This window comes from Carlito syrichta, unplaced genomic scaffold (assembly GCF_000164805.1).
Source record: "Carlito syrichta isolate Samal-C Ts95f unplaced genomic scaffold, Tarsius_syrichta-2.0.1 Scaffold308112, whole genome shotgun sequence".
NCBI classification, from domain to species: Eukaryota; Metazoa; Chordata; class Mammalia; order Primates; family Tarsiidae; genus Carlito; species Carlito syrichta.
Genome location: NW_007252208.1, coordinates 1 through 21125, shown reverse-complemented (window position 1 = coordinate 21125; position 21125 = coordinate 1). Strand labels below are relative to the sequence as shown.

The following is a 21125-nucleotide window of genomic DNA, read 5'->3' as shown; positions in this document are numbered from 1 at the left end:
CACCACCCCCTCCCCTCCGCACTATAAAAACACAAATATGCCATAACTCAGCCGCCCGGCCGCCCAGCCTCCAACATGCCCCGCGCCCGGGCCTCTCAGGAAGGTCATTACAAACGACTTTCCGATTCACTGCTCCTGAAATAATTTTGTGTATTAAAACCTGAATCTGCACTTTCTGGGGCCGAAAGCCTCGCTTAATTATGGCGGGGGGGCCTTGGGGGGGACAGTGATCCTTCACTCGCCAGCCCGCGCTCCAGCCCTCCGCCCGCCGGCCCGCCCCCCTCCCCGGGCCCAATCTGTTTTCAAAGTGTGTCTGTCCTTTATTAAATTGTTTTCTTTTCCACATTATCAGTTGCCATGGAGACCTCATCTCTCGGATTATTTGAATTTCATTATATCTATTGATTTGGGAGCATTTCATCTTTTTTATTGTTTTTCTGTCAATTTTCAAAACGAATAACCATCTAATTTGCGTCAGTGCTGATTATGTTTGTCCCTCAATAGAGGTCGGCAGCTGCGCTGGGGAAACAAATCAATGAAAAACCATCATAAAACTCCCCACTCCAGTCTCCAGGATGTGTGGGTGACATTCCACGCCTGCGAGAGACACACTCATCAGCTCCAACTTCGGTTATGGTGGCGGCAGCTCCGCTCCACGTCCGCCTCCTTTGGCCTTAATATTTAATTTCGCGATTTGGGGCATTATTAGTGGTGTTTTTATTAGTGCGTGTGCATGTGAGTGTTTGGTGGTGGGCTGGCTGTTCCATTAATTTGTGGGTGAGGCAGGGAAACCCCGGAGGAGGGCAGGGCAGACAGTGCCGGGTGCGGTGGCAAGTGGAGGAAAGAGGGGGAAGCCCTGGGGAGGCCGGAGCCTGGGGACCGGGAGGGCCCTGAGGAGGGGCTGGAGAGGGGGCACCGAGTGAAGGGGAGGAAAAGAGGGAATTCAAATTGCTTACTTTGTTGGTTTTTTTTAAATAATTTATGCAATTTTAAGCATTTATGTATAAATTTTTTAATAAGCCACCCCGGAGCAGGATGGCCATTAACATCCCAACGTCCTTCTGTCCAATGGGCTGGCGGAGAGGATCAATTTCTGAGAGTACTTTCCCTTTTTTATGACATGATAAAATGCTTTTAAAGCAACTTACACAAATATGGAAATTTTTTCTTTTTTCTGCGTCCCTTCTCCCTTCCCCTAACAGCCTTCTTATCCACCAGGGAGGGGGAGGTTGTGTGCGTACACACACACACACACACACACACACACCACTCCTGTGCTCACGCTGCCTCTCTCCTGCTGGGGAGGGGCTGAGGGGGCTGGCAGGGAGACAGCCCCAGTTCTAACTGGAACTGGCCGCCTGTCCTTCTAACAAGGGCATAAACTTTCATTACCCATGCACGCAGTCAAAGACAATTTAGGGAAACGCGCTGCTCGGAAAAGGAAAACCTCAGCGATTCGTGGCCCACGCCGCTGCCGCCATCTGGGGGGCTCCCGCCTCCAGGTCGAGGGAACCCGGTCCCTGAACCTCTGGCCCTGCCAGCAGGAGGCAGGGGTGGGGGGAGGGACGGCTTCCCATGTCGTGCCCTCAGTGGGAGGCAGCAGGGAGCAGGGCAGGAGAGCCCAGACAGAGAGAAAGGTCTTCCCCGGCTAGACTTGGACCATCAGGCCTCAGACAGAGCCCAGGTCCCCTCGGTCCTGCCCTCCCGTGATGCTCCTGCACCGATTCCAGCCAGGCTGCAGGACAAGCCCAGGACTCCTTCGTTTCCACCACTCCAGTGTCTGGAGTGGGTGGACGGAGAGAATGGACGGAGAGAAACGGGCTGGATGGACGGAGAGAAACGGGCTGGATGGACGGAAAGAAACGGGCTGAATGCAGACAATGCAGGGAAACAGGCCCTGAGGTTTTCTGAGGGTCCAGCAGGAGCCCCACAGACACTGGGGACAGAGACCCTCCCCGGATGTCCCTGCTTTGGAAGCAGGTCCGGCCCAGAAGTGCCCATGGGTGTGGAGTTGCGGCATCGGCCACCATCACTCCCAGCTGGGGCCTGGACCAGGCTTCCTCAGAGATGGAGACAGGTCTTGTGAGAGAGATGGCACGTGGCCCTGTTTTCATACTTTAAGGGGACCCTGACCTCACTCTCCAGCCTCTCCCCCGATGGAAGCAAGGAGGGGACTGAGGGGGAGCCCTGCCCAAGCCCCTTCACTGGCTGATGAGAACGACCCAAATTCCAGTGTGGCCTGAGCCCTGCTGGCACTGCTGCTTCGGGACAGCGCCCCACCCTCTGAGACCATGCCTGGACACCTGGGCTTCGGCAGCTTCCACAGGAGACAACTCAGCACTAGAGACTTGCCCTTCTTCTTAAGACCGCGACTCCCAGGCATCCCCCTGAGTAGATGGGTCACCTTAGGGGCAACCTTTACCCGCTCAAAAATTCATCTCACATTAGCAGTGAGGATTCAGGTGTCACCCCAAATCGTTATTTTCCTTACTCATAAGTTTAAGGCATTGAGACTTGGCCCTTCTTAACACCTTGCCACTTTCAGCAAGTCTCCTCAGTCCTGGCCTCAGGGTCCTCATCTGTCATGCAGTGCAGCTGAGGATGACGCAGCGACATGTCTGGCATAGGGCTATGGAGCACACAGTGCAGGCCACAACGCTCGATGACGACCGTGGGCGGAGACCCCTTCCCTTGGGAACGGGAAGGGCTGCTTTCTCCTTGGTCACTGCAGGGCAGCTGGGATGTGGTGTCCAGCCTCAAGAAGCCCTGCCTGCCTCTGCCTAGGAATCTGAGGGCTGCCCCAGACCCCCTGCTTCCCACACCCCCAAAGCCCAACTTTCTCCTGGCCCTCACCTGCCCTGGCCACCCAGGCCCGATACCAATGCTGGCCCACGGGCAGGCAGCCCATCATCAACAGCTGACCGTGGGCAGCCTAGGAAGGGCCCAGGGCTTCCTGAACCCTCTGTTGCTGCAGCAGGGAGGCAACCTTGGTGAGTCCAGGCCGCCCCAAGTCCTCCTTGGGGATGCAAGGAGAGCGCCCACCCCTCCTTTTTTCTGTGCTCAGATACCCCCAACTGTCATTAAAATAACAAGTTTCTGTTACAATCTAAACATTCCCACATCGCATAAAGGGTTATATTACACCCGAGTCACTCCCGGCCCTTGTTTGCACAGAAAAGCTCACGGCAGGTCCCCCCTCCTGACGAAGTGACTTATTAAAGTTTAAACAGTAATTAACAGAACAATAAAAATAAAGGGATGTTTGGGGAGTCATAGCGCACACAGGGTTTTTGGCAGTGCCAGCAGTTTTTCAGTGCCCTGCGCTGGCAGCAAAATGCGACTGGGAAGCCAGGGGGGACAGAGGATGGGGCCAGGGTTGGGACAGGGAGACTTCAGGCCTAAAGAGCAAGAAACCCTGAGGCCAGATCGGAGGGTAGGGCTGAAGGTTCTGGGCTAGCAGGGTGCACAGTGTGAGCAGGCCAGGTGGTCTGATGTGGCAAAAGACGCACCAGGCTTGGGCGATGAGGCTTCAGGAGGCCTGCTCAGCCTCGGGCACTTCCGGGAGCCCAGTGCCTCTGTCACATCCAGCCAATTCTGCATGGACCTGGCTGGGGGAGGTGTCAGGTGCCCCCCGGTCCCATGGGCATGATGAGACCCTGCAATTAATGATTCCTGGGCTGAACCCCAGTCACTCAGCTCCTCTCCCAGTTGGTCAGGTACATCCTTTCCCCCCACCCCCGGCTTCTGTGGGCAGGGCACTCCAAGAACCCTACTGAAGTCACTGAAAAGTAAGGACTCGGGAAAAGCCTTCTGCTCCCCCCTCTGGGAGAGGGTGACCAGCCAGCCTAACACACGCCAGTTCCCTAAGGGGAACTGGCTAGGCCAGTCCTCTTTCTCCCAGGTTTGCAGGGAGCTGGGCCTGATGGACTGGGCAAAGTCAGAGCAGTCCTGGGGAGGGGAGGCAGGGCTAGACCAAGTATCCTCGGTCTCGCCTCTTCTCCGTCTACAAGTTCAGTCCCAGAGGCTCAGATACCCTCTGTCAGGAAAGACAGAGAGACAGGACAGGACGGCCCAGGCACCCACTCCCAGCAGCGGGGGAGGGACCTGGCAAGAAGAGCGAAGGCTCCACCTGGATGAGGCCAGCTCGCCTTGTGGTCTCTCCTCAGAGTCTTGGGAGAAGGGACAGTGGGAACCCTTGGTGGCATGTGTTATCTCAGGGGTGGCGACAAACCCATGCCAGCCTGGTGACAGACACCACGGCACTGCTGGCCTGGCCCTGGCCCTCCAGTCCCTTACACTGCCCCCCCACGTCTCCCTCCCCCAGACACCCTGGGCCCCAGCTGCTGGGGGGCCGTGTTGGGGGACCCGCCCCGCCATCCCTGTCCCTCCTCTCCAAGGAGAGCCACTGCAGAACCAAAGCTCTCCTCTCACCACATAGGCTTAGCTCCAAGAAGCAGCTTTTCAGCCGTGCATCCCCAAGTCAGGCCCTTCCCACTAGAGCAAAGGGTCGCCTCAGGGACACCATGAGAACTAAGAGGCCTCCCCACCCTGCTCTGAACCTGTGCTTTGGTGCGCCACCCTGCCCAGGCCTGTCTTGGGATCCCGTTTCTGCAGTTGCCTCTCTCTACCTCGGTGCCTGCCGTCCGCAGCCCTGGACCGGCAGCCAGCTCAAAAAGAAGCCCCAGGAAAGGTTGAGCAACCTGCCATGCTCCCAGCGTAGGCCCCGTCACTGACTCCTCCACATCACAGGCCACGCGTGGAGGTGAGATGCTGGGCCGGGGCCAGATGCTTCCTCCAACCTCCTGTCTCCTGGGATCTGGGTCCTGGGCACTGGCAGGCAAGAAGGGCAAGGACTCTGGCTCTGAGCCCCCCTGCTGCCTGGCCATGCCACTGCCTCTCACCAATGGGCATGGCTACCTGGGGGGGTGCATGGCCCCAAAGACCTCAGTGCCACCTGAGCTATACCATTAGGACGAGAAAGAGCCAGCAGCCTTCTCCTTTCCTGGGCAGAGCTCTCTGGGGCTCCCTCTCTCCCTCACCCCTAAGATGAGTGACTCATGGTAAGGGGAGAGTAGAGGGTCGAGGTAGAGAGCGTCAGGAGGGGGCTGGAGATGCTTCCCAAGCCTCCAGCTGCTCTGCTCAGGCTGGGAAGAGCGACAGGAGCTCATACTCCCTCGCTGCTGGAGGAGGCAGCCTGAGTCACCCGGTTCCAAAGCAGGTTGGAGCAGGAGGGGGCAGGGAAGGTGCCCTGAGGGTTAGGAGAAGGGCTGGCGAAGGATGAGACACAGGGTGCTTAGGTGGCACCGAGGAGGGAGGTGAGGACAGAGGCCTTCTGGTGGGCATGTCTGAGGTGGGCACACCAGCTGCGCATCCCAACCTGCTGCTTCTAGAAGTCCACGTGGGGCACAGCAGGGGCAAAGCAAGGAGCTCTGAGTGGACACAGAGCTATGGGGCAGCCTGCACTCAGGTCAGTGTACCCTCAGCACAGGGAGCGGTCATTAGGGCAGGGGCCGTCAGACAGAACTTTAGAACTACAAGGGGACTGAGGCCCGAGAGGCTGAGAGACTTGGTGAAAAACCAGGTCACTCATTTGTCAGGACTAGCCAGATCTAGGGACCCAGTTTTCAGTCAGAGCCCTCTCACGCCCAGCAGATCAAGCTGCTACACACTTCTGGTCAAAAGCAGAGCTTTCTGCAGAGTTGCAGACTGCTCCAGGACCCTGGAGCCCACCAATCACACAGGTTATCTGTTGGGAAAGGTTCCAGCTACGCAGTGGTCTACCAGGGCAAGGACTTCAAATGGCTCTGAAATAGCACCTTCAGGGAACAAGGCCAAGAGGTCGGGCTCCTCACTCTCAGAGGGAGGCAGAGTAGAGGCTGGCTCTGTGGTCTGGCTCATCCCCAGAAACGGGAAGGCCATGCGGCAGAGGGAGGGGGCCCTTCCCCCGCAGGGACGAAGACCCCAGACCTTGTGACTTGGGCTAAGAAGGAGAGGCAGGAAAGCACTATCCTGGGATTAGAGGAAGGGCTTGGACCAGAGAGGCCTGGGACAGCAAGCACAGCCCCAGGAGAGGAGGCAGAGGGGCAGCAGGAGGCAAAGGGACACCGGATGGCACGCCACCCACCCTCCCTACAGCCCATCTCCACAATCCCCTTGCTGAGGCCAACGACGGCGACGATGACATGAGGGGACTAATTTAGGAGTATTTTTGAAACTGTGGCCCTGATGGAGGGCTTTAGCAGTTGTCAGCCATCTGGAATAAGGAATTACAATCACCTCCCTAATCCTATATTCCCTAAACCCTAAAGCTGGTTACAGTGTGAGGAAGAGGCAGCAGGTGGGTGGGGGTGGGGGCCTGTTCCAGAAAGGGGCAAAGCCCAGGGAGGTGCCCACAGGCCAGCGTAGCTCCCCTCAGCCCCTTGGAGGGGCCAGGGGGGCCAGGGGCAGGGGCTGAAGAGCCCGTGTCCTCTGAGCCCACTCAGCTCCCCCACCCGCTCACGCACACTCACTCCCTGGGCCGCGCCGGCTCGCGCAGGGGCCGTCAGGTAAATTAGATCTGAAAGCTGACAATTTCTGACCATATTTCCTTGATTATTTCAAACAAATGCACAGCAGCCGCTGTAAGGAGATTAAAGTGACATAAACGTCCCGAGTGGGAGGGGGGAGGGCAGAGGATTCAGGTCACCCCTATCCGTCCCCCGCCTGACAGACGCTATATCGCTATCCAATCCAATAAAAAATCCCCCCCTTTTGCTTTAATTAATTTTACAGCTAGCTTGCTTAATTACTTTCAATCAAAATCCTCCTGCCATCGCAAAATTAGAGATGGTTGAGCTCCATTAGCCTAAATTCTTCATTTCCATATAGAAAAGAGGCTGTCTGCAGAGCCAGCCTGGGCCCCTGGCAGGACAGACGCCCGTCTGCCCGCCCGCGACCCGCCAGCCCACTCCTGGCTTCCGCTCCCTGGCTATCTCGGGCCTATGCATTTCCCCTCATTCTCCTCCACGGCTGCTCCCTGGGCTGGAGGAGCTGAGGTCCAGGAGGGGCACCCTCCTACCCCCGACTCTTCCCAGGATTTACGCGGGGCTGGCTGAACTGAAGCGCCAGGGCCGGCACAGAGCTGCGGACCAGGGCCTGCGGCTTCCGACCGAAGAAGTGGCCGGCCCAGGGTTCCCTCTGCCTTGCTAAGAGCCTCTGCTGCTTCCGGGCCAATGTAGGCCCCTGCTTGCCCAAGCCTGAGGCAGAGAGCTCTCCTGGGTCCTCAGTTCAAGCCCTCCTGAGGAAGGGTATCTCTCCCAGCCTGGGATTTAGGCCCCAGTCGGCACAGACCCCTGGAGCCAGCGTCACGCAGGGTTCCCTCTGCCGACTCCTGGCTGAGCAACTCTAGGGTCTGCTGTCTCCATGGCGCTGCAAGGCCATGCATGCAGCCACCCTCCATACTCTGGCATTCTCCTGGGGCCCCACGTGGGCCCCTCCTCCCCTCCCACAAGCCCTGGTTCCCAGCCTGCAACAGCTGCACCTCCATCCCCAGCCTGGGTCGGGTGGGTGGTGGGTCTGGGCTCTGTCCACATCCTGCGCCTGCACTGGTTCCCTTCTCCTCCCCTCCACCTGCCTCATCTTCAAGGTCCCCGACCCCAACTCCAGAAGCTCCACTTCAGGTTTTCCATGCTACAGCCCCGAGTGTCACCACAGGGTCCAGCCCAACCTGGGCTCCAGCTGATTAAGGATCTGCAACAGGATGTAGAGATTACAGTAAAACCTGGCTCCGGATCCACAGGGGCAGCAGGCCAAGTCCTGGCTCTGGGACTCCCTCCCCTCCTCTTTCAGCATGCCCACCCCCAGCCCAGCTGCCAAGGGAGGGAGAAAGGGGCCCTTGGTTGGACTCTGGGCAGTGGGTGACAAGGGGCTGCATTAAGGGACCCAGGCCAAGTCTGGCAGAGAGGTTGGGGTGGGGAAGGGGGTGACGGCTGAAGTCTGTCCTAGACCCTTTACACCAATCTCGGGACAGGAACCCACCTGGTCTTCCTTCTCAGGGTGCCAGTGTGGAGGGAGGGTGTCCTGGGCCTGACCTCTGGGCAAAGGCTGAGCGGGGTGGGAAAAAGGTGCTCTAACGATCAGGTGAGCCCCTCCTGGTAGCAGGTCTACGGCCGCCATGGCTACAGTTGAGTAAGGCTGGGGTGTGAGGCCAGCTCCAGGGTGGCCAGAAGACAGGTCTCCCGGGGCCTGTCTTCTGGACGCCAGGGACCCATGGGTCAGTCTGCGGGCTCCTCACTGATCCTGCTCTAAGGATTAACTCAAGTCCTTCTCCTGGTTTGGCTGAGTTTCTCAAATGTATCCCGAGCACCTACAGGCACTGCCTCTTGGGCCCTCGGGATGCTGGGAGACTGGTTTTAGGTCTAGCGAGTGCAGAGTCTGACAGGGAAGACACACCAGCATCATGTATTTCACACACACACCGCTGAGAGCACAGGAGGAGGCCATGCCCTGCTGGGCTCAGAGGTCAGCGAGTGAAGATGGTGTGGAGGCAGTGGGCAGACAGACCTACTGCTGATCCCAGCTGGGACCCGTCCAACTCTGCCCTCCATGTCTGTAGCCTCCCTCCTGTCCCCTCAGCAGTGAGTCATTAGCAAACAGGGCCAGGAAGCAGGAAAGGCAGGAGCAGCCCCGTCCTCAGGGGCACACCTCGACTTCCTGGGCATCTGCCTTCCACTGGGGCAGGGCTGGGCCTCGCTCCCATTTGCCCCTGACCGCCAGGCCTGGCACAAGTGGGTCGAGGAAGGGTGGCTGGAAGAGCAAGTTTGGGGTTAGGTACCTAGAGATCAGAGGGCACAGCCCTCTGTGGGGTGACACAGTCCAGACCTTACTCCACCTGCCAGCCAGGCCGCATGGGGCAGCACCTGTCTCTACCCACTATGCCTTCAACACATTGCCCCCTCAGCGGCGGAAATACCACTCCTTCAACTCAGGGCCTGGCTACCCCCCTTCCTACACATCCTTGAGGGATCCCAGCTGAAATGTCACTTCCTCTGGGAAGCCTCCTGGGATCACCCCCTTCCTCTGTCTTCTCAGAGCACCCTGCCCTGGGTCGTAGCACTTCTGTAGTAACTTGTTTCACGAGCCCTCCACTTTACTAGGCTGCAAAGTCCGTGAGATGGGATCCCCGTTTCAGTGCATCTGGCCCAATAAATATTCACTGAGTGAATGCAGACAACCAAGTGCTTCTGAGTTCATCAGGGCAGGGTGTGGTCTGGCTTCTGGACCAACCCTGAGGGGTTCCAGGAACCCCTCCTGTCGTCAGGGGTGCGGACTCCCTGGGTGAGACTGAGCTGAAGTCCCCTCTCTTGGGTCTCCTGCCCTCTTGAGCCCCAGGCTCACCTCCAAACGCCCTTCACAGGCTCTGCCCAGAGAACAAAAGAGGCCCGGCTGTTCCAACATTTCTCTGAGAGAGGAACAACTGTTGCCGGCCAGTCCCTTTCTGAACAAATCCAGCAACTGTTTGCAGTGAAGTGCAATGCTCTCCCTCTGCTCCTGTCCCTGTCCCAAAAAGGAGAAAAGGGAATTGACAAAAAAATGGGGGAAAATCCCATACCAAGCCCCACAATCTCCCTACACCCGCTACCAAGTCTGTCTGAAAATGTTACAAACACAAATAGGGCACAGGGACAGCCACCTGCTGTCCCAGACAACTGGGACAGCCGCAGCTAAGGGTGAGGCTGTGAGATCAGGACCCAAAAAAAGGAGGTGAGAGAGTGAAGGACGGGCAGCGGCAGGAATGCTGGGGTGGGGGAGAAGGGGCAACAGGAAAGACCCAAGCGATGGAGACCCCATGTGGCCCACCTGGCCCTGAAGGTGCAGAGGGAGGGGCGGAGGGAGGGGCTGAGCATGGAGGGCCTGGAGGCTCCAGGAGGCCACGGGCTGGGGCAGCAGGAGGCCAGTGGGGCAGTGGGCACAGTGACTGGAGGCAGAAGAGAGAGAAGTCGACTGGGGAAGGAGAGAGGTCTATTAAAAACCTCTCAGTGCATAACACAAAATGTCAGGGTTTATAGCTTCATTCTTGGCTTTGCCGGGACTGAGAACCCTGAACAGAAATGTCACCGCTTGTCATGTTTAATCACCTGCTGTTTGTTAACACCTTCCCTGCAAGGAGCCTGTCTCAATCTGCCCCTAGCCCCCTGAGGGGCCCGGAAATGGAAAACATCCCATCTCCTTCTCTGGGCTCTTGGCCCTGCCTAGGGCCCTTGAGGGAGGAGCTGCAGCCAAACGCTTCCTAAGGAACCCCAAAGTGAATTCCTATCAGGCAAGGAAAGGGAGCCCACATGGCCTATCGCAGGGTGGGACCTCAGCTGGCCAGGGATGGTGTGCTTGGAGTGGCTGAGGCTGGGGTGCTCCAGCTAACCACCCTGCCTGTGCCTTCAGCTGGGCTTTCTAGGCCTGTCTGTCCATTCCGTCTGTTCCAACAGGTTCCCCTACCCTGGGGATATGAGAAGATAAAGGAGAGCCCGCTCAGATCCCCGCAGACTGGAAGTCACCAATCTGTCTGCTGGAAGAGCAACTGCCACATAACATCTAACATCCAAAGCCAGCATCCTTCCAGTTACAATCCAGATCACACCATCTGGGGTTCTGCCTTGGCTTTCCCTTGGAGCACACAGTCCTGGGTTGTTTAGACTAGGAATTCTCAGTCCTACTGCCCCATAACTCCTTCCTCTGGCCTGGGGGTAGGTGTGGGGTGCAGGGTGGAATAGGTCAGAGCAGTCCAAGTCTCCTCAAGAACACCTGGCTGTTCCCCACTTCTAAAAGGACAGTGCAGTGTACACTGGGAAGGAAGCTGGGTCCTTCTCAGATTACATCCAAGGAAAGACCCGGCCAAACTCAATACAGCCCCCAGCGGGTCAGCTGTCTGCCAGCAGCTAGTTTATCCCTTGCAGCTCCGAGGTAGCCCTGCTTCTTCTAGGAGCAATGAAGGCCCGCAGGAATCCCCACCCCAAGCTGAGCGAAATGGTCTCCCAGGAACCAGGGAAATGGCCCTGTCTTCTCTTCCAGCAAAGTCTCTGCTTACACGGAAGCACATCTGACAAATGCGCACCCACGAACCTGTCTCCTAGGAGAACGCCCATTCATTTAGACATGCCTCCTGAAGTGCCCTGCATCCAGGTCACTCACTTCCATGTCACAGAAAGACAGTCCGAGTGTGTTCCGGCCACCTGCAAGCCTTCTCCCCAGACAGACAGGTGCACTCTTTTCTGTGAAGGCAGGCGGCGTGGACACCTTGAGAAAAGGAGCCTTTCTTCCCACAAGCTCAAAAGGCATCTGCATCAACAACCTCATTTCATCTTGCAGGAACGGCCCAGGATGTGTTCATGGATGACAGGTGGGATAGACCTGAGATCCAGAGACGTTTGGGGATGTGGGCCAGGCAGCACAGTAAATACCTGTGCATCCTCACTCAAGGTGGCCTCTTGGAATGGTCCCCAAGAACTTGTTTCCACCAGGAGGGAAGCCCCATGCCATGTCATTTGGCACTTGATTTGGGAACAAACCCAGCATTGTTCCTGGGCATCCTGCTTCCCCACTGATGAAATGGGACAGTTTTGTCTTTCTCCAAGGAGAGATGGGATGTTAGGTGTGGCTGTCTTGGAAGGAAGGCGCTGGGTGAACTGAAGGACTAGGGGGGATCCTTGTGCACATCCCCTCCAGAAGCCCCACCCAGACTGTGATATACTGGGGAGACGGCTCAGCGTTAAAGGGGTGGGTCACAGCTGCAAGCCCTTTTCTAGGTGGCCAGGCTTTCAGGCAGCACCTGTTGTGCCTGGGGAGGCATGCACACGTCCCTACGGAACCTGACAGCCACAGAGCAGGCGGCGGTGCACAGTGCAGGTTGAACCGCTGTAAGTCCCTCATCCTGGACAGGGACACTAAATTCAGGAGGTGCCTGGGTTTTCCAGGACCCTGAGGAAGGGACCATGTCAAGCAGCCCACCCTCCTGCCTCCAAACAAGGCTGACTAATCCTCCCCGTTTCCCTGGGATCGAGAGGGTTCACAGCACAGGGGTCTTTCTAGTTCTGGGTGAAGTGGAGTGGCTGGTCACCCTACTGTGAGACATCATGTTGCTGACTACGCAGTCTGAGAGTTGGAAACTCTGCCCAGAGTCTAACTAGTTTCTACTCCTGGGGTCACATTCTCAGGTTCCGGGAGGACTCTCTGGGGGAACCGCTGACATGGGCCCTTCTCATGCCATGGGCAGTCAGACCTCAACCTCTCCCACCTGTGGGTTTTGAAAAGCTGGTCCCCATTAAGAAGGACCCTGAGGACACATGGAATGTGTCCTCCCAGCCCAGCAGGCACAGTGGAGCCCAAGAGGAAACCCTGGAGTGAGACCTGGCCCAAGGTTTGGGAACCTCAGGGTCTGGAACCGTCTTGCCTTAGACCCTTGGATTATCAGATGAGCACGGCCTCAGGGCCAGGCCCCTGGTCTAATCCTTGCATTAATTTACTATTAGATGGGAAATTACTCCTTACCCAGGAATATAAGTTTTCATCTTATTTTAAGTTAGATTCTTAAAGCAATTACCAAGGCATCTGGCGATGACTTCATCACCGTGGCCAGCCTGGAGGGGAGCAGGGCAGCCCTGAGGCTGCACAGGCCCCTGGTTTCAGACCCCCAGGGGAGGCTGGGGAAAACTGGGAGTCCCTAAACACCTGTCCTGGGTCCTGGGAGGGTGACGGGGGGCATGCTGTACTCTCTGATATTTGCTGTTGGTGGAAACACTCCTTTCTAGCACCACCTGCCCCATGAACCCGTGGTGACAGTTGCTGAAGCGCCCCAGCAGCTGGTGCCGCGGGAGTGTTTTCTATTTTTAATTGTTTGATCGGAATATTAACTCATCTAGGCCCATTCCCAAGACGCATTTCCCAGCCAAAGGGTTCCCCCACTTCCCATGCTTCCCCTCTCTCTCGTCAGAATCAACTTTGAAATTAATAATTGGAGGCACAGACCTCACAAGGTTTGTAAGGGATCGTGGCATCAGAGAGGAAGAGGAGGCAGGGCCTCCCGACCCAGGAGCCCCTCGGAGCTGGTCTCCACTCTCTTCTCTCTGAGCGACTGATCCTCACTGCAGGGGAGGGAGTGGCTGGCCCAGCATCCCCAGGCATCGCTCCCAGCCCAGCCCCACCCTTCCTGGCTACAGGATGAGCCCTCTCTAGGCAGCCCGCTGTCCTGCTCACCTGCCACCCTGCAAGGGGCCGGGGACACCCAGGAAGCTCCCGGGAGGGACAGGGAGGGCTGCTGGGAGGGAGGTGTGCTTGCCTCTGGACTCAGGGGCTGGGTGAGAGGCTGCCTTTCATCTTGGCTTCCATTTACCAGGGAAGGGCCCATGGGAGGATCTGCCACACCTCCTCTGGGGGAACCGTACTGAGGGCTCCCAGCCCGCACCCCAATGGTCAAGTCCCAGAACCCTGCTCGTGCTGTGTGCCACTTGAGCTTGAGGTAGACCACGCTGCTGGGAAGAGACTGCTGGGGACAAGCTCCACCCGTCAGCCCCCACCTGACCCCTTTCTGGGAAGGGTCCCCCCCCCCAGCCCAGCACAGGGGCCCTTGCCGCTTGGCCCGCCTCCTTACATGCCCTTGGCCGCGCTGCCGTGCCTGTCCCTCTCAAGGTCACAGGGCCGTCCACACCAGGAATATTTACTCACCAGACTGGCCCTGTTAGCAGCACTCACCACAAATATGCTTTCTGATAAAGTTGGCAGAAAAAAAATTCTAGCGCTCAAAACAATGTCAGAAATCATCACCCACCCCCACCGACAAGAACAAGGTGGGGCCTGGAAACAGGTCGCACAACCAGCTGTGGGACAGTCCTGGGGGAGCATTTATCGCTCTCCCTCTCACTTTTCTCCTTCCTGTTTTACCTTGTACAGCCTGTTGCCCAGGGGACCAAGGGCCGGGGACGGCTCTAAGCTGAGGACTGAGTCTGGGGAGCAGTCCTCTCGGGGACCTCTGGGGGCAAGGCGAGTGGCCTCTTACCTCAGCTGCTCCCCAGACTGTCTCACCTCACTGAGCCCCCTCCCCCGCCCAGTCCTCGCGGTGCACATGGGCTTTAATGTTTTTATTACCTGTTTGACTCGCTGCCTTATTGCTTCTCCCCTTAATGGGGCCGTAACCGTGGAAACGAGGAATAAACGGCCACCAGAAAATGAGATGATTAAACAGGTCACCCTGGCAAAACAAACTCAGCCAAGGAGCCTCTGGGGGTGGGGAGGGGAGGCTGCCCTCCCCCACCCATGGCCAGGAGGCTTGGACCAGGTCCTGACCACACTTCCCTATCCCTCAAAGGACTGGGGCAGATACAGTGGGGCGCCCCCTGCCGGGCAGTGGAGCACCTGGTCAATCCTGTGAGGCAGCCCCACCCCCACACCATCCCTGCCCACTCCCATCCAGGCTTGCCCAGGCTGAAGGGGTGGCAGAGAGGGAGGCTGGGCTAGAGAGAAGTGAGGGTCACAGCCAGAAGGAGACGCACTTCTCAGTGACACAGACTTCTGGGAGTCCTTCCCTGCTGGCCTCCTGCTTTCCCCTTGCAGGTGCCACTTAACGCTCTGCCTGGCTCCTCCAGGCTCCTGTGCTCATGTTCCCAGAAAGCCTCATAAGCAAAGACCTGGTGATCTCTGGGAATCTGGTCACCGGAGCCACAAAATGTGTCTATGTCCCCTCCCCAGCCTCTCCCCCAAAGCCAGGCAGTGCCCTGGCCTCAGCCCAGGTGGCACCGAGAGAGGGCCCTCTTGGCACTAGCAAGGGGTCTCAACAGCCAAGTGTTGGTGGCACTGGCAGAGCCTAGACCCAGAGGAGCCTCAGGAGACCCCAGAGGGCAGGCCTGTGGGACGTGCTCAGAACAGAGCGCCCTGTCAGCCTGGAAGCAGCCCACACGCCCTGCCAGAGGGCAGAGGGCTGGAGCCCTGGCATCTGTGAAGGCCCTCAGGATGAGCCCATTCCTCTGTTTCCAGCCTCCCTCCCTGCACGGGGTCTGCTAAGCTGGAGGGGTCCTGGAAGTGGGCAGTGGGCTAGTAAGGACAGACATGCTGCACTGAGATCCACCCGGCAAGAAGGGAGGCACAGGGGGAGAAGGAGCTGGGCAGGGGAGGAAGGGGAGGAGAGGCCCAGGTCACCCCCTGTACTGCCCTACTGTCCTTACTAGGCAGCAGATGGACCTCCCAGCCCAAGCCACTGTCGTGGCTAGTAGGTGCTGTGCGAACCCCTCCACCCACCCAACTCCTACCTGTAGCCTTACCCCTTTCATGTCATCTCAAATACCAGTTCCACACCTTCCTGTAAGCCAGGCTCTAGAAAGCTCTCAGGGAGGTAAAACCCAGGTCTCAAGGGAATCAGCCAACATTTCCTGCCTTCCTCCTTCTACCCCCACTAAGAAGCCGGGAGGCACTTGGGGAAGAGGCGCATCAATCAATTCCACCAGCACTTAAGGCGGGAAGGCGTGAGTCCCGGCCCTGCACCCAGCCCTGGGAGACATCGGCACAGCAGCCAACGTCTGATGGTCACCATTAGGAGCAGTGGCAGCAGAGGAAAACAAGGTCCCCAGCCTTGGCCTCCTGGGGACCAGGGCACATGAGTTCAAGTGCTACCTGGAACACCAACGTCACAGGCCTACCTGGATCCCCGGAGCGGCAGGCCCCAGCCAGCCTCTCTCTCTCTTCTCTCTTTCCAGGACCCCAGTGTGAGGCTGGAAATGGGGCGGGGGGGAGACAGGAAAGGCAAGCAGAAGAGCCTGGCTTCAGGGAGCTGGGCAGTTTGTGTGAAAAAAGCAGAATCGTGTGGCTGCACAACGGGAAGCAGTTCTGCCCTCAGAGGAGGAGGACAGGCAGGAGAGGCTGGGTGGGAGTCTAGAAGGCCCAGGTGATGGAGGGGCGTCCCTTAAGGGTCCTCCTTCACAAAGCTCCCTGGGCCCCTGGCTCCTCTGCCAGGTGCCACAGAGGACAGCACCTCCCTCTCCCTCCCCTGGACAGGCCCTACCAACTTGGGGACACCAGGCAGTCCTCGTTTCTGCATCTCTGAGGCAGGAGCTCCCCAGATGCTTGCTGAACTGCGGGCCTCACCACCCGTGTAGAGTCCTTCCCAACAGGGGACGACGATGCGTCCTGATGGGTCTGGGTGGAAAGAGGCCCTTCTGCAGTCAGGCAGCTGGAGGGGCGTGCGCTAGACCACCAAGTCGCTGCCTCTCGCAAGTGTCCTCTGCACAAGGGGCCGCCGGCCATCCTGCTCGCTGGCTTCTGCCCACTCTGGCTGTCCCTGGCCTGGCTACCCCTGGCCTGGCTACCCCGGAACAGCTGCTGCTCACATAGGGGACCCACAGGCGGTAATTACTCCGGAGCAACTTCCTTCCCCCTCTGACGATGAGGAGGAGGAGGAGGAGGAAAAGGAGGAGGCAGCGGTGGCAGCAGCCAGGGTGCTCAAGGTCTAGAAACCAGTTCAGGGAGAGCTGCGTTAAAAGACAAGCCTTGGGCCCTGGGGGTGAGAGGCGGGACCAGTGGAGAAATGGCCTAACCTCTCTAAGAAGGGAAGGGGATGACCAGAGGACACTGATAGAGGAGGCTGGCGGCCCACCACTCACCTGGCAGGGTCCAGGAAGAAGAGTCAGGGTCAAGTGCCTTCCCAGGCCCCACCCAGACCCCTGCCCAGGCTGTGGGCAGGGCCTTGAGCCAGGGGCAGGCGCTTTAATGAGGAGATGCTGCTGCTGTGACTCAGCCTCCAAAGGTGCCTCCACTTATTTTATTTTTCCATCATAAAAACCCAAGCTGCGACTCAGCCAGATTCCTTGACTGTGGGGGATGGGGAATCTCAGCAGTACAGACCGGGCCTGCAGAGAGGTCTAACACCAGCCTCTCCGGCCCCCCAGAGGAGAGTCAATGGGTATCCTAGGCTGGTCCCTGCCAGGGTAAAGGGGCCTGGGTGGGGACTCTCCTGGGGTCCTTTTGGCCCTGGCCTCACTGCCTCTGCCTCTTGCGGGAGAAGGACAGTTGTACCATGTCTTTTACCCTAAGTTTTGCTCTGACACCTTATAACTAGCTCAGGGCTAGTTCAAAGGGGCACATCACAGCCCAGAGCTGCCTGACTCCAGTGCTTTCCATCAAAGAAAATGGCCAAGTTATGTGCTGTTCACTGCATCCATTCGACTGCGGCCCCCAAAACTGTCCCCTTGAACATAATCATGTTTGAGGTGGAGAGCCGAAGGCCTAAAGGTCATCTGATGCTCACACACCTCCAAACGTCACGACCAGGGCCCAGCCAGCCTGTGAGACTGGTACCAGGAAACTCACGACTTCCGAGACGGCCCATTCTGTCCCTGGCTCTGATGGCTCCTTCCTGCCAAGATGGCACAGGAGCACCCACCCCCTGTAGCAGACTGGCAAAACCGGTGCCCAACCTGACTGCAGGAGCTGGCCCCAGCTTAGACTGGCTGAGTGGGTGTATCTGGCCAAGCACAGACTGGGGAAAGGAAAATGGAAGACAACATGCTCTACCCAACCAGGTGTGGAATCTCTTTCTCCAGAAACAGCGTAAGAGACTTCCCAACCGCTGGGGCACGCTGGGCCAAAGGGGTGACAGAGCTGGCCATGCTCCCAGAAGTTTCCACTCTTGGCAAGGCTTTGGCCTTGCACTGGCAGCTCATAGAAGTGGTGAGTCTGGGGACGGTGGCACCCAGGGCATCAGGGCCTGAGCAGTACACAGGGACCTGTGGTGTGGAAGCCGAGTTCTTTGCTCCCTGGGTCAGATACCACCTAGAAGTCTGAAGCCTTTTTCCTCCTGCCTCAAGACTGTGTGTCCTCAAAGCATGTGGCTACCAGGAAATTCTACTCCAAGCACCAGGCTAATGTTTAAGCACCCTGGCCCACCTTTCCCAGCTTCTCCACAGCTGATACCTAGACCGGAATGCAAGGAGGTCCTGGCCTGAGCCCCAGCAGGAGAAAGAAGCAGGTCTGGACCAGCAAGTGGCACTGATTTCCCCACTGACTGGTCCTGATAACATAGCTGCAGCCACAATGCCCCCCCCACCAGCCCCCCTGCGGTGCGTGGCCATCTCTTTGACCTCATCCCCCTGCCCAGTTGGCCCGTGACCTGGCAGAGCCCACCCTGGATCCTTGACCGGACAGCCTAGCCCTGGTCAGCCTTCCCCCTCTTCTCGAGAAGAGAAGGGACCATCACAGCCAGATCCCCGAGAATCAGAGCAAGTTCCTTCCCGAAGCTCCACTGGCGTTTCAGAGTCGTTTCCACCCTGGCTTCCAGTCATGTTCAGGGCCTGGGAATCAGCCTGGTGGGGCGTAATCCCAGGGAGCTTCCCAACTGTAGGATGGATTTACCTGTGTCTGAAAGCTTCCTCCCTCCTCCCCTCCCCCTCTTGGCTCCCTCCCCCAGGGAAATCACTCTAAAAGGGCCTAATGGAACGATGTCCTCCTCTCTTCCTCTCTCCTCCCTCCCTCCCTCTCTTTCCTTTTTTTTATTAGCATTTGTGGAATTTATTCCCAAACTCTCCTAATCTTCCGTACACAACCATTTGATTTGCATAACCCAACCCCCTCTCATAAAAACTGGCTGCTAGTTTAATTAAAAAATGTAAATTTGCTGTCATCTCGGGGCCTGGTGAATTAGGACGACATCGGCATTTTTTATTGCTAAAGACGTCCAGATTGATCCAGCCTTTGGCTGAACTATGGTGGGGGAAAAGGGGTCCACATGGCCCTTGAGGGTCTCGAGGTCCTGCTGTCCCCTGTGGAGAAGCTTTGATTCTCCCACCACTGAGTTACTTATGGCTGGAGTGCTCCAGGACCCAGACGTGTCTGGGGCTGGAGGGGACAGCAACCTGCGGTCAGACGCCTGTCGGGTCTGAAACACTTTGGGGCCTGCGCCTCCAGCCTCGCACTGTGCTGGAGAGACCCTTGGCTGAAGCTGCCCCTGCTGCCCCCAGAGGAGAAGAGACCCTCACCTCGCTGGCCACCAGCCCTGGCAGTGTCCCATGCACATGCTGGAGGTCAAGGGAGCCACTCCCAGCTCCTGAAGATGAGCATGGAATCAGCCCGGGGAAAGACTCTGAGGGGATCTCAAGTCCCGTCTGCTTCCCTTTTCTTTGAGAAGTGGGAGAAAAAGTGCTTTTCTTCTGAAGTTCGAAGATTAAGTGAAACTTCCAAGTTCAAAGAAGAGGCTGAGATGGTATCGCCAGATGACTCCTCCAGGAAACAGAACTCTGACACCCTGGACCTCCCCTGCTGAGTGGCCAGTCCAAGCCTGGGTCCCATGGGGAGTACCCTGCTGCAGCGAGGGGAGGGACAGCTGACCTCAGGGTCCTTCTAGCTTCTAGGAAAAGTTTCCGCAGCCTGTCCCTGGAGTGCTGGGCAAAGTAAGTCTCCCGAAGGTCCAGCAGAGGCGCCACAGGAGAGGAGGCTCTGCCACCTGCTTCCTGCCAGGCCGGAGGCCTCGCTCCCGTCGGGACACCCCACAGGCAGACTGGGCTGTGGAGCAGCATCCTCACGGCCGGCTGGGAGGGACGGCTGGTGTGTGGCAGGAGGATGGATGCCAGCTCCAGTTGGCACCAGGTGACCAGGAGGCAGGCAGGAGGGCCCGCCTCCCAGCTGAGGAACGCCTGGCCCCGAGTGCCCGCCCACAGGCAGAGGCTGCCTGCCCCAGGTAGGGGGTGGCGCGTTCCCGCCGCCCATCTCTGAGGGCTGCTTCTTGGCTGGGACGGGTGGGGGCCCCACTTCCGAAGAAAGTGGGTGGGGCCCGAGACGGAGGTGATGAGAAGACCGATTAGAGGTGGGGGCGGCTGGCTCTTTGTGGGAGTGGAGCTCAGGGAGGGGCTCCGTGGCAGGAGTGGCCTTAGACACCTTCACCACTTTGCCCAGCAGGGGGTGTCACACCCTTCCTGGGCACAGAGGTCCTGAGGCCTCCAGGGCTGATCAGCCAGGATCACACCTGGGGGGACGCAATCCCTGCAACTCGGCGCACCGCAGCCTCCCCCCACGGACACACGCCCGCCACTGGGCCCCTCGCCTGGGCCCCTCGGTGCTGCCCCCACTCCTCTCTGCCCTCTCCCCTTTGACCTCGGAAGGTCAGACGTCGGCTCATGGGATCCCAGAGGTGATGTCGTGAACTTGGGCCTATCCTGAACAACAACTCTGCCGAGCACCAGCACCACCTGCCCTTCCTCACGCGAGCGGGAGGCTTCGGGGACCTATGGCCATGAATTACCAACCTGTGCATTTCTTTTGAGACATTTAAGAAGGCAGCTGCCCTGTCACCCTAGCGTGCCAGGGTCCTGGTCAAAACCTGGTGTCAACAGAGAGGGGAGACCGGAGGTCGGACTCAGGCCCGAAGCCCAGGCAGGACGAGAAGCGAAACAGTGGATGAAATCGGATGAAAATCCACAAGACCCCCAAGCTCGGGATGCGCCCTGCCCCAGCTGCCAAAGACACGCCAGGACCCCAGTCCCAGATGCCTACATTTGGCAGTCCAGCTGGGGAAGGGGGGTGCAGGCGTCCCGGCCCCTCACTTTGAACTGCTAACAGCCGCCTCGTCCCACAGATTCTCAGCTGAAAAATACTCATTAGCCATAATAAGCAGCTTGATCATCCGACACAGCCTTGTCCCAAATAAATTAAATTCCTTTACCTTGAGACAGTCACCCCGAAACCAGACTAACCACCTTTCCCAACAGGACGCGGCTTCCAAAAACTCAACCACCCCCCACTAAGAAAATACAAACACACACCCCACAGCCAGACACACACACACACGGAACACACACGGAGACACCCAAAACACACGGCGCGCAAAAGCCCCGCAGAAAGCCCCTCGCGCCTCTGGGGTGCCCCGGCCCGCTCCTCCCGCCTTTCCTAGCGACAGGCGGCGAATTAGTCACCGTCGCCCAGCAAGCGACAAACAGCAACAACCACAACACCGGCCGAGGCCGCCGGGCGCGAGCGGCCGCCCGACCCCCCAGGCGCCCCCGGCCCGGCAGCCGCCCCGCCGGCCGCGGGCGCGGACTTCCGCGCTGGAGCCGAAAGAAAGCGAAAGGGCCGCCCGCCTCGCCCCGGCCCGTACCTGTTCCGAGATCCATTCTCCTCTCTTT

General features: G+C 58.3%; 1 protein-coding gene across 1 annotated transcript in view; it reads right to left on the bottom strand.

The window, feature by feature from the left end:
* The window catches only part of CASZ1 (castor zinc finger 1), a 45984-nt gene extending 24865 nt beyond the window's left edge, over positions 1–21119 (bottom strand). The window contains exon 1 of the mRNA XM_008064941.2: positions 21098–21119. Within this exon, the coding sequence (XP_008063132.2) occupies positions 21098–21113 (16 nt within the window). The 5' untranslated portion in view covers positions 21114–21119. The remainder of the gene's footprint in view (positions 1–21097) is intronic.
* Between the last annotated feature and the right edge of the window lie 6 nt (positions 21120–21125).